Source organism: Meriones unguiculatus, chromosome 17 (genome assembly GCF_030254825.1).
Source record: "Meriones unguiculatus strain TT.TT164.6M chromosome 17, Bangor_MerUng_6.1, whole genome shotgun sequence".
In the NCBI taxonomy this organism is placed as follows: Eukaryota; Metazoa; Chordata; class Mammalia; order Rodentia; family Muridae; genus Meriones; species Meriones unguiculatus.
In genome coordinates, this window is record NC_083364.1 from 87840532 (window position 1) to 87853663 (window position 13132).

At 36.7% G+C, this 13132-nt stretch overlaps 1 protein-coding gene across 1 annotated transcript in view; it reads right to left on the minus strand.

Annotated features, from left to right (window-relative positions):
* Positions 1-676: 676 nt before the first annotated feature.
* Positions 677-13132, minus strand: part of Adamts5 (ADAM metallopeptidase with thrombospondin type 1 motif 5) — a 47379-nt gene continuing 34923 nt past the window's right edge. The window contains exons 7-8 of the mRNA XM_021657825.2: positions 11128-11303; positions 677-7395 (exon numbers count right to left, since the gene is read on the minus strand). Coding sequence (XP_021513500.1) covers positions 6828-7395; positions 11128-11303 — 744 coding nt within the window. The 3' untranslated portion in view covers positions 677-6827. The remainder of the gene's footprint in view (positions 7396-11127; positions 11304-13132) is intronic.

Sequence of the window (13132 nt, forward strand, 5' to 3'; positions counted from 1 at the left end):
GCACTGGAAAGTTAATTCATAAACTTACTGTCAGATATGTAGAGTTTCTAGAAAATTTCTCTTAAGAATGTAGGCTTGGGAACAGAGGCTGTCTCTGACATGAACTCAGTGGCTGGCTCTTTGATCACCCTCCCCCTGAGGAGAGTGCAGCCTTACCAGGCTACAGAGGAAGACAATGCAGCCAGTCCTGATGAGACCTGATAGGCTAGGGTCAGAGGTAAGGGAAGAAGGACCTCCCTTATTAGTGGGCTGGGGGAGAAGCATGGGAGAAGAGGGAAGAAGGGTAGGATTTGGAGGGGATGAGGAAGGAGGCTACAGCTGGCATATGAAGTGAATAAGCTGTAATTAATAAAATAGTAAATAAATTAAAAAATAGAAAAAAAGATTCTAGGCTTACTTATAATCTTAACTTCTTGATGTTATACCTGTAGTAAGTTTATGTAATACTAAATCCAGTTATGATTCTGTGTTCATGTGTCAATACTTAGCAGATTTAAGGAGTAAATACTGACTAGAAGTTACATGCCAGAGAGCCACTGCTTAGCTAAGAAAAACTGCTCAGATGAAGACAGAAATAACAACGACAGGCTTTATGCTACAAGTGTTATGCGATATTTAAAAATAAAGAATAGTGCCCAACTCTAAAGTGATATTATGTACAGAACATGCCTTAACCTAGTTTACAAGTTCTATTTATTAGGTCCACCAAAAGAACATTTAGATGTAAAGTCAAATTTCACCAGGAAAATGCTTTACAAAATAGCATAATACTCCTCAAAGAAAAATTGTTACAGTCCATCAAAAACAGCCCAAGTCAAGTGTTTTCCTGAATAAAGGAGTTGGTATGGACTGTAGGCTGAGATAGAGCAGTGCTCTAAAGAGCCAGTTCCACCCTGAAGTTTGTCATAGCTAAGGTGACGTTTTTATCACTTTCCCATGATTGTTTGTTCATTCAACTGCATCACATGCCATCATTTCCAGAAAGTGGAGGCATGTGAAACCCTATTCTTTTTTCTTACCAGGGAAATGTGTTTTAAGACTTCAAAAGTGTGAGTTATGCAGACTCAGGTTTATTACTTGACCTTATTCATAGATACTAATATAGAAGTTTCAGTATTGGTACCACTGCTTATGTCAAATGGGATACATTCCTGCAATTGACTTTGCTTGGAAATATCTATTCTCAAAGCTGTGTATACTTCCTACTGACCAACCAATAAGTCGCTACTAAAATATAAGCAGTGTTTATTACATAGCTCCTGACGATAGTAAGCCGAACCAGCCATGTCCATGCACATCTGAGTATACACTGAAGTACTGGCATGCAAGGACCATGCATTTCTCTGTCAGAAGTCTAGCTGTACAGTCTTACACATTAGTGAAACCCCCTATTCTCAATATATATTCTGTATAGGCACCAATACTTCAATATAAGGATTCGGAAGAGGTTGAGATCTAGGCACTGAATGTTGAGCATGGCATGAAATATTACAATGTTTAAAAAGATAATCTACATTTCTAGCTCATTGATCACCTCCCTCTTGGGGAAGGGCATGCTTACCAGGCCACAGAGAAAGATAATACAGCTTGTCCTGATGAGACCTGATAGGCTAGAGTTGGATAGAAGGAGAGGAGGACGTTCCCTATCAGTGGACTAGGAGAAGGGCATGGGGGGGTTGGGGGCTACAGCTGGGATACAAAGTGAATAAACTGTAATAAAGAAAAAATAATAATCTACACACAGAAGTTTCAGTGGACTGTTGATATCTTAGAAACTCAGAATCACGGAGACCAAACTCACACCTGCCTCTCTTCAAGTTTTGATGACATCTTAAGTGCCCTCAGATATACCTTCAGTTAGAATGGCCAGTAGGTATGTGGATTTTTCAAACTCTGAGGATTAAATTGTGTCTGGCCTTGACAAGAAGAGTGGAGGTCTCTAGAATCTTGTTGAAACTAAAACTGAAGTCAGAAATACTATATTTGACAGTCATCACTAAAGATGTCAGCACCTCTGCTACAATAACAGTTTCTCACTGGACACAGCAAAGAAAAATGAAGTTAAAAACTGAAGTCTGAGGACATGTCTCGTTGGAGTTCTGTGTCACTGGGGGTGTTGCCTAAAAGCGGGATGGATTGGATAGGGCAGTGTTATTTTTTTCTCTTAACCTATAAAGTCCACACATGCTGATTAGGAGAGTCATAAGGTAGGGGCCAGAGAGCAAACATTTAAAATGTGCTGATATATTAATAGATCACAATAAATGTGTATGTCAAAGTTGTATTCTCTCTCCACATACATAAGTGCCAAATTATACCCCCCATAATACCTGCTCTAGAATTATATCCCACAGCAATAATTTGTTAGGTGGAAATTTTTTATACTGATTTCAATGTTTTTATTCCTGTTTATTGACTGAATAGTGCATGGACCTATATTGCAATGTATTCTCAAAGTTTGATTGAGAAGAATTTATGGATTGATTGTAGACTTATGTGTTTTGTGATAATATGGTTAAAAAAGCCATGTGTGTGCTTTATGTTAATAAGGGATTATTATCACATTTTTACAGGACTGTTCAGTCAGGATAATCTACTTGTTTCATTCTTTAGAACTGTGGACTGTTGGACAATGAGAAAAATAATACAGAAACCACACAAGTTCCTTTGTGTGTGTGTGTTCAATGATAAACCTTTTAACATGGTTTTGCATCTGCCTTGAAGGATCCATTGTGTTCTTGTGGTCATTTATTTTATTTTGTAGCCATGAAAGACTCAAAAAATGTAATAAATTTCGTTTGACCCCGTTTCTCTATAAGGAGATGTGGTATTCATGCGTGATGGCAGTGCTGTTTTGCAGAGTTCTCTGGGGGTAGAAATAAGTATTGCACTTATATTTCTAACCATTAGCTGTAGTCATAGTGCACACTATGGGCTTCTGAACCTTCTTATAGTTCTCACTTGTTATGCTGACTGACCCGTTAACTTGCTAACAAGGTAGTTATTAATTGAGCAACATCAGAGCCAGGGATGGACCCAGCCAGTTGTACAGTGGGTAACAGGAATGCGTGAACCTATTGCTAGAACTGGACTATGGAAACATCGCAGATGAGCTACTGTTCCTAGAGTTGTCCCTGCTAGTTCCAGATCCTTTCGCTCTGGACCATTTGACAGTAGTACTAAGAGGTCACATTCTATAGTGTACAACTACACCCATAGCCAAAGTTGCATTAACCAAATTACACAAATCCAATTTGTTTGAGATAATCTGTAGATCCTCTATAGATAGCATGGACTAAGTCACAGTATTTGGGGGACCTGTTTTTGAAGCTGGAAGTCTTTGTGCTTATCATTTCTCAATTCATTTAGAATTCAAATAACAGAAGTGTACATAGCTTTCATATGATACGTTAACAGCTCCCTGAATATATTTATCAGCGATGTGAAAGAAACTGATTCTGTTTCTTCTTCCAAAATAGGGATCTGCTATGTATCAAAGACTGACCTCAAATTCATATTCTTCCTCCCTTAGCCTCCTAAGTGCTGGGGGTGCAGGCATGTACTTATGCCTATTTTCAAACCCAATTACCCATTGTGTCTTAGCTTCTGCAGGGTGTTTGTAAGGTCTATATGTCCTCTAGTTAAAAACTTGTAGCTTGCTTAATTAAGTATACATTTTTAGAACTTATGACCAGAAAAAGCCAATATTAATGGCATTTAAATGACCTATTAACAAAGTGATAAGTAAGGAATATACTAGCAATGGAAGATTAAATTTAAGAGTGTGGCAGACTAAAAACACATGCGGAATATATATACATACACCTGTTTCACACAGAAAGCCCTCTGTAAAAACAAAATACAAAAGCCACCAGAGCTGTATAGTATATAAACTCAAAAAGTGCACTTTATACACAAACAAAAAGCATAAATTAAAAAAATAGGACAATAGCAAAACATATAAATATAAAAGAATTTGCACATAATCTTTGTTAAATAAGAATAAATAATCTCATCACAGAAATTCACATAGCAGTTGCAAAACAATAAGTTACTTATTTTTTTTCAGTGCTGCAACTTTTTATTCTGTTTGTTTGTGATTCATCCCTCAGTTCTTAGTTTAAAATTGTTTCCACAGGAAGGCAATAGATGTTGAATCTGTTACATACATTAAAACAATGGTCTTACACTTCCAAGCAATAAGAAGGGCTAATGTGTCATTTGCTTTTCTAAAAGGGAACGATGCTGCTTTGTTCTGGGCTCTCCTGCACTTATTGAAACTCACTCTGGAATGATTCTTTATGCAAGTGAGATAGATGTTTTGAAACCTGAGACATTGACTTTTTCTATGTCACCCTCATTTATCCATTATCCTAAATCCAAGGTCTTTAAAAAAAAAATCAACATATACAATGGGAAGATGGAAGACACAGCACAAATCAGACTGGACTGAACTGGAGTTCATTATGGGTTTCCCCCTCACTTATTATTCTTTCCCTGTTTGAAACTCCATTTTTCTTAATCTCAGTTTGCTGTGTTTTCTTTCCTTAGGAGTTTTTTCATACTCCTTTGTCAATGTAAGGTAGTCATTTTAAAGAGTAGAGAAAATCCCTTCAGACATAGAATAGTGGTTTATTTGTTCTATCCTCTCTAGGTTTATTTCATGTGAAGTGTAAAACTTCATTATTTTAGAGAAAAATATTATTAAAAAACTATGAAGATCATATAAGGAGGCAGAGTAGGAGACAATCACATTTACTTTTCATTTATTTTCTTTTAATGTAATCACAAAAGATAAAATAGGATTTTTGTCATGTTTGAGCTACTTGGTTCATATTGTTTTCAAAATTAGAAAAAAGGTACATTAAACTTTATTCTCTCTATGCAGTTAAATAATCAATGTGATATTTAACCTTTTGTATTATGACCAATTTGACTAGATTCATTCCCTGCTCTGTTTTTATACCTCCAACAAATATAGGCTACGAGTTTGGCTGAATTTTTTGATGTAAGGAGACCATGCATTGAGAATCTAATGGTTGATGATTGCTTTAGGAGGGCATTTATCTGTTTCCAAAAGTAATTTCTTAAAACAAACAAACAATAACAACAACAAAAACTAAGTAAGATTCTCATTTTTCTGGTCTGCTGAAATAAAGGTGATATAGGGTAATTAATTACATAATTTTTATATTAAAATATCTTATAATAAAAATAAACTCTTATACATTTAGTGGAATTCCAGCAGGGATTTCTTAAAGTCCTTATATGTAAATCTTTAACAGTAGGCACATTTGGTATGATCACTATAAAATTTACATCAAATACTTTGCAGTATTTCACAAACAAAAAAGAAATCCCAGTGGAATGAAACCCTTATTATTTGAATTATTAGAGGTGGTTGTGCAGTGTATAGTCTAAAGGAGATTTTCTGTGTATGATTATTATTAAGCATTTTCAATGTTTAACCTTCCTATGCAGGTGAAAGACTTCCTGAAAACCCTTACATTCATCACTTACAAACTCACTGGTAGAGTCGAACCCTTTCCAATTGGGAAAATTCTCTAATACAGTAGGTATATGATTATATTTTTTAAATTATGAGATGATTACCTATGATGTGGAAACAGTCTTATTAATGCTAACCAGTCTGGTTTCTTGAGCTATTTGAATTAATACCGATTGCTCCTTCTAGGTCAGGCTAAACATGAACTGATTTTAATATTAGCATTAGACCCAGTCAATACAAAACATAAGTCTTTTCCAGCCCTTAGGAAGAACAAGCAAGCAAACATGAACATGTTAAGGTTGGTTGAGAAGAGGTATGCTGGTACTGAAGGTGCTGCTGGTGGTGACAGATGAGGACGCTGTGTTCTGTGTGTTTACTGCACATCGTGAGATATTAGCTGGGAGGCAGAGACAGTAGTAGCTGTGAAAATACAAACTGAAAACACAGTGACATGTTTTTTTTTTTTCTTTTAAATTCCAATATAAGCAAACTAATTTTCAGAGCCTTGGATACTGATCACATATACACAGAAAAACTTAGTTTCTGCACCTCAATGATACAATGATTTGGCTGGCTGCCTGAAAAATCATTACAGATGGTCAAAGATTAGTACATGGACCAGAGTATGTGTTAAATGACCAGACACAAATAGATCCTTTCCCTTTTTAGAATTTCTCAAAAGATGCTTGCTGTCAATGTTTTTTTTTTTTTTTTTAACTGAAATGTTATGTTCTGCAGACTGACAATTTACAAAATCTTAATTAACAGCAGCAAGTTCTTAATTTCCAGTAAATCTTCCACAGCTCTTTCTGGAAACTAATAGATGAAATAGCTGCAGACCTACTTTGGTCAAATACTTTGTTATTGAAATATACATATGTATATATATATTAATAGAACCAAGTATATAAAGTGACATTCCAAGAATGGATGCATTTACAGACAGTAAAAATAAACTGTATGTCATGGCTGAACATGATCATGATGCCTTTGAAGACATTCTGTAAGAGGTAGGTGACAAGATTTCTCTGCCATCTTCAAATGTCCCCGATTCTACATTCATCATTGCGTGTCTCTTTTGCGTAGGCCCAAAGATGTTCCAAAACTCCCATTTTTTTCTATTTTTGAAGGTCACCAGCATGATGTTTAAGTAGTACACATCTTTTGGTCACAAAGAACAGATTCTGCCCATAATTTGACTCCTGGTGACAATGACGTGGAGGCCCACCTTTTTGTGCTTTTCGTAGGCCTTGTCTTCACCACAACTGTGTCTACGATGATCCTCCAGTTATCTTTGTGCATAAGAGCAAACCACAGGCTAACATTTCTTCAGCAAACATTGCTTAAATGCAGAAGGCCTTTGAGAGAGAATGCATCCCTTTGCTAATTTCCGATTTCCATCCTGGCACTGCACAGTTCTGGTGTGCCAGCCAGTGTCACAGGTCCTAGAGCAGGCCAGCCATGGGCCTGTCACCCACTGCAGCTGTGGGGTATGTACTCCCACTTTGTTGCTGCCATGGCTAATGACAGAGTTTACGTTCTGAGTGGACTTCTTGGGAACAAAGAAGCTATAGCGGACATCTAGTGCTTTTGTTGGGTCTGTTGCCAGGATCTGCACTATCAGAATTTCTTTTGTGGCTGAATAGCCCATCCCATGCAAAAAATCATCTCTGTGGCTCCATCCGCTGTAGTTCATGACTGTGCCATTGATATCTATGATTGTCTCTGAAGTGGAGATCATGTACTTGCCATTGATAAGGTACTCGCCAGATTTCTTCTTTAGAGCTAAGTAAGCAGTGAATCTAGTCTGGTCTTTGGCTTTGAACTGGCGGACTTTTATGTGGGTTGCTCCTTCAGGGATCCTCACAACATCAGTATAACCCTTACTGTGGGCAGAAATGTCCACGTGAGAGGTAAAAAAGAGAAAGGGGCAAGGAAATAGAGTTAGTATATGCCTACACGTGGATAAACATGTAGAACTTTTCTAAGTTTTCTCTCATCTTGACACACAGCTTTTGCTCCTTCTTCATCTTATTATTATTATTTACAATTTATTTGCTTTGTATTCTAGTTGTATTCTTCTCCCTCATTTCCTCTGAGTCTCTCTGAGTCCCACCCTCTCTCCCTCTTCCTCCCATATCCCTCTTCCCTAGTCCACTGATAAGGGAAGTCCTCTTTCCCTACTGTCTGGACCTATTCTATCAGGTCCCATCAGGACTGCTTGGATCCTCTTCCTCTGTGGGCTGGCTAGGGGTAATTGATCAAGGAGCAGGCAATTGAGTTCATGTCAGAGACTGTCTCTGGTCCCCTTACTAGGAAATCCCACATGGAGACTGAGCTGGTGTTAATGTGTTTAAGTGATTAAATTTACATAGACTTTAAATCTTTTAAAAGGACAGAATGAAGTTGCAGTAACATTATATCTGCCTTTGTTGAGATATTCAAAATTATGGTGATGTTAATAATGTTTACTTATTTAAAATGGATTTAAAAATTTATATGATCATTTCATCTTACTACATTTACAATGATATTTTATGTTCTTTCAACACAGGAACAGGATAGGTTATATGTGAGTATAAATAAACAAATCTGTCTCAATCTCATAGCAATTTTTAATGTTTTAAAATCCTGATACTGAGCTCACTAGCAAACATTTTAGTATTCCCTAATTCTTGTCCCAGGCCAGGTAAAACTTCGTTTTTCAAGGTGGGCCACAGAAGTCATTCTTAGAGATCTTCTCCAATATGCAGGGTTATTTAAGAGCATGGGTTCAGCTACTTGTTGGATTGGCATCAGGACAAATTAAGCTTCTGTCCCTAGAAGCCTTACTAGATTTTTTTGGGTCAAGAAGCTAAATGAAAAGTAAATCATGAGTACTTACCACTATTTTTAGAAAATTAGACTTTAATGGCGTATGCATTTTTGAATGTTTAATCTTCACCCAAAATTATGATAAATTGAATGAGGTGTTTTATTAGGAAAAAATTAAGCTGGCATTAAAAGATACATCATCAGCTCAGATCATCTCTAATATGCACAAACTTTGTTGAACTCTAGCACAAATGCAAATTAAGTACCAGGAGACTACACCAATAACAAGGGCTCATCTTTTGCCAAAATCTGTGCTTTTTAAGAGGGTACAATAAAGCATAAATGTTTATTATTAGTTAATATAACTTTAAATATGTTGTAGTTATTTAAATAAAAGCAACATTCCATATGCAGATTGACTAACTTATGAAATTAAATTGATTATTTTCTTATTCTTAGTTGAATTTCAATATTATATGTTAAAAACCTAAGTTCATATCCCCTGGCTTGAAAAGGAAGCTCATTCTCAAAGGAAGTCTGTGTCTACCAGGCATCTGATCTGCAGTGACTACCTCATACATGTGTCAGAACCTCTGAGTTTTGGGGTGAGCAGGACTACTTGGAGATATTGCTAATTCTGTTTACCTGGATTTATGATCTTTATTTTTGCAACATTATGTAAGATAAGACCGTGTTCCTCATTTTTTTTGGTAGCTTCTAATATTGATAGATGGTATATAAACCTACAAGTGCTTCGAGGTCAGAATGACAGTTAGAGATGATGTCATATTTTACACAGAAGAACAGGAAGTGAGAATATAATAAAAATCTTTAAATGACAATATTACCGAGAACCTCATTGTCAGTGCTGGCCTTAAAAGGAGACTTTGTGTCTAAATAAATTTAACTGTTATAAAATATGACCAATAAGGGAAGGGATATCATGCATGTCCATTGTCTTCATCATGAATGCATTCATCACATCATGTGACTTCAAAAGCACACATATTAATAACAAATTCAGAAAACTTAAAATTTGCATTTAGCACTTTAAAAAGTTGCTTTTAACTTTGTGTTGAAGAACAGGTAGGATACAAATAGTTAGATATTACTTTAAAAACTAGATTTCTCATTGTAAGTCTTTATCATTCTTTATCATCTTCCTTCTCTACTGCTTTTCTATTTCTCTTTTTTTCTCTTCCTTAATCTCTTTCTTTTCTTATATCACAAAATGTCCCTCACACTTCTGACCTCAAGGTAGCCTCTGCTTTGTTTTGGCATTTAAACACTACGGTGAGTTACATAAGTTTTAAACTTTCAAACTTTAGTGTCTTCCTTTGTTAAATAAAAGTTGGAGGTGCTCGTCTGTAAGCTGTCTTGCATATTTGAAATATGAAAAGATACAAAATCTAACTGGATCTTCGGGACTGGTATAGATGATCCAACGTGGCCAAATGATTCTGATTTCATTATTTAGGAAGAAAAATAATATGTATTTATAGTCAGGATAATCCTTCAGTTATGCGTTTTAAAATCATGTCAATCATCATTTTCAGCTTATCAAATTAGTGTGACACAGTGCTTTCAAGATCTGTTGGTGCGGCTGGCAGACCACTGACAAGTTAAGGGAAACAAACACTGACACGGCATGAAGGCACACTCCACCTACACACTCCGCAAGGAGAGGTCCTTCAGACCCTGTAGCTGAGTCAGGCACCCTTTTGAGGGCAGAATTATGGTTGATGCCAGAAGCTGCACTTTCTAGCCTCACGTGTTTAAAGCAAGAGTGAGACAGCAGGAGACACTGCTGTGTGTCTGTCCTTATGGCGTGGACAGAAACCAGATCATGCCCTATAAAATGGGATTGTTGCGCAGCACCTCAATTAAATTGCATTTTGCAGGCAGAAATGTTTTCTGAAGAAAAATGCAGAGTCTAGCGAGAATTTGTTTGTTACAAAAATAGTAAAGAGAGCCAAGAGTGGCATCTCACACCTGAAATCCCAGTACAGAGAAAAGATGGTGACTTGATATTCAAGGTTTCCCTGGTCTACATACCAAGGCTATGTGTCAAAAAGAAAAAAAAATCAATAGAAGCAATGGAGGAAGGGAGGGAGAGAGGAAGGAGAACATGTGGAATTGAGAAAGGAACATCCTGGTGTCCAGTGGAAGTTGGAAGAGTGAATGAAATATTTTGTATACATGCATAAACTATTCAAATAGATTTAAAATATCATGAAAGGGGCTGAAGAATGGCTCAGTGGTTAAGAGCATCATGTATACTCTTCCAGGGAATTAGGATTCAGTTCCCAGCACCCATGTGGTAGCTCACACTTTCTATACATCCAGTTTCTGGAGGTCAGATGCTCTCTTCTAGCTTCCTCCAGTAAAAGGCACACAAATGGTACACAGACATACACAAAGACAAAACACCCTTATACATAAAATAAAACAAAAATACCATAAAACTAAGCTAAGGCTTCCCCACAGGAGACTTTTGGAAAGGCAGTGTTGTTGGGCACCACTTTATGGAACAATGCACTCTTCTTTTTGCTCTCTAATCCTAAATTCTCAGCTTCACAGCTATTGCAAGTTATCTGCTTCCAGAGGCATTGAAAGTTTTCATCAGGCACAGGGGCCTATCCAGCTCTTCTCCCCAACCCTTCTCATACCCTGAATGCATTGTCAAAATTACCTTAGACCTTTTCCTGCAAAGACATGATGAGGTAACACCTCTCCTGTTTCAGCTTTGCAGGCCTCTAAAACCTGGTTTAATTCACATGGGGGTTAGGATGCGATGGTGTTACCTTTTCTTGTTGAAGGTTCCAATAACCTTTGTACAGCTGGAGTTGTCTCCTCCACACACTCCACACTTGTCATACTGCAGCTTTGAACCAATGATGCCATCACAGCCAGTTCTCACGCACCTTCCTTGGACACACACAGAGTTGCTGTATGGCCGACATTCAGTCCCATCTGTAACCTGCATATGACAAAGATATCATCTATAGGAATGCCTGGGATTTGGAACTTTTGGTTCTTTTAATTAAGGAGAAGGTTGTAATTTGTGACCTCTTATTGTAATAAATTATACTCTTAAAAATAAGGTAGACATTCCTCAGAGGCTAAGAACATATGATGCTCTCACAGAAGACACAACTCCACTTGCTAGCATTCATGGTTGGTGGCTCACAGCAACCTGTAATTCCAGCGTTAGGGGACCCATTGCCTTTTGCCTTCCCAGGCACCTGCTCTCATGTGTGCATACCAACACACACACACACACACACACACACCATATACACACAGTTAAAAAAGAAAATAAATCTTTAAAGCTGAGCCATCACAAAGTTGTCAACCATTTAATTTCTAAGTAGGAAAGATGCATAGTGTGTTTTTATTTGGAAGATCTGGTTATGTACTTTCTCTCTTGAACTTCTTGCCTAATATGCGTGGTGAGCCAATTCACTAAGCCCTATTTTTATATTCATAGCACAGCCCCACTGTATCACATTCACTTCTCACATTGATGAGAAGAATCTTTTAACTTTGCATGAGATTCACTCCTGTAGCTACCTGAACATTAGAAGGCTTAAAACTACAAAGAATCGCCTCTTTTGTTTAATTGTTAGTTTAGCAGCAAATTATATAATTCAGACCTATTTAAAATCCTGTCATAGTAATTGCCTGTTGAACCTTCAGGTATCAAAGCAAAGACAAACAGATTCATGTACAGAATAAAACTTGGGCAGGGTGTTTTCAAAATGTTTGGGAATAGAGTGAACACTTGGTTCTGAATTCGGGAAATAGTATATGTTGTTGTTTCAAAGCCATTTAAAGCATAGCATGGGGGCTAGGATGCGATGGTGTTACAGAAGCTGTAGTGTGCTTGTGTGGATACATGTCCATACATATTTAAATATGCATTTTAAATTTGTGTGCATATGATTCTTTCAGATGTGTGTATGTGAGTTTGTATTTTTACTTGTAAACTGAAGTAGAATGTCCCTCAAAGTGTTAATAATTCTCGTCCTTGTTATAGTTCTAGCTTTTCATTTTTATTTCTGTGTAGTGTTCTAAGGAAAATGAATTACTTTGTAATTAAATAGATATATTAAAATATGCATGAATTGGACACTGGCTGATTTTTTAATGGTATCTGGTGTAGAGACATATTATACAGACACAGCTAATGGCTGATTTCAGAGGGGTCATAGTTTTGATAATTAGATAAATAGTGATTGTAAATTGCTGCGTGGTAGAGAAAATAATGAAAAATCCCTTTAGTATATTTAGAAAATGTTTATCTGTGAAAACATGGAATAAGCACGTATGTATCTTGTAATGTAAGTGACCAGGAGGACTTTTATTTATGATGAAGGTGTAAGATCTATTGAAAATTTTTGTCAGAGACAATGACCTTAAAACTTATCTTCAAGATTGACCGTATAAGTTCTTAAGTAAATAGCTGTGACATAGAAATCTTTCTTCCCAATAGTCCTCTCACAAAATTTGCCTGGTAAGTGCATGTTCTTTCCTAGGCTATTTTGAAGTTAGTATCATAATTTATCTTTTCAGACAGTGAACTAAACTTTTTAAAAAGTTGTTTTTTAAAACATGTACTTGTTCTGTTATCATGTTTTTAATCCATTGCATAAAATTTGAAAATAAAGAAATTATATAGATAAAAATAAAACTCTCCTCTGTGGCCTGGAAAGGCTGCTCTCCCCTCAGGGGTAGGTGATCAAAGGGCCAGCCACTGAGTTCATGTCAGAGACAGCTCCTGTTCCCCTTATTAGGGTACCAATTTGG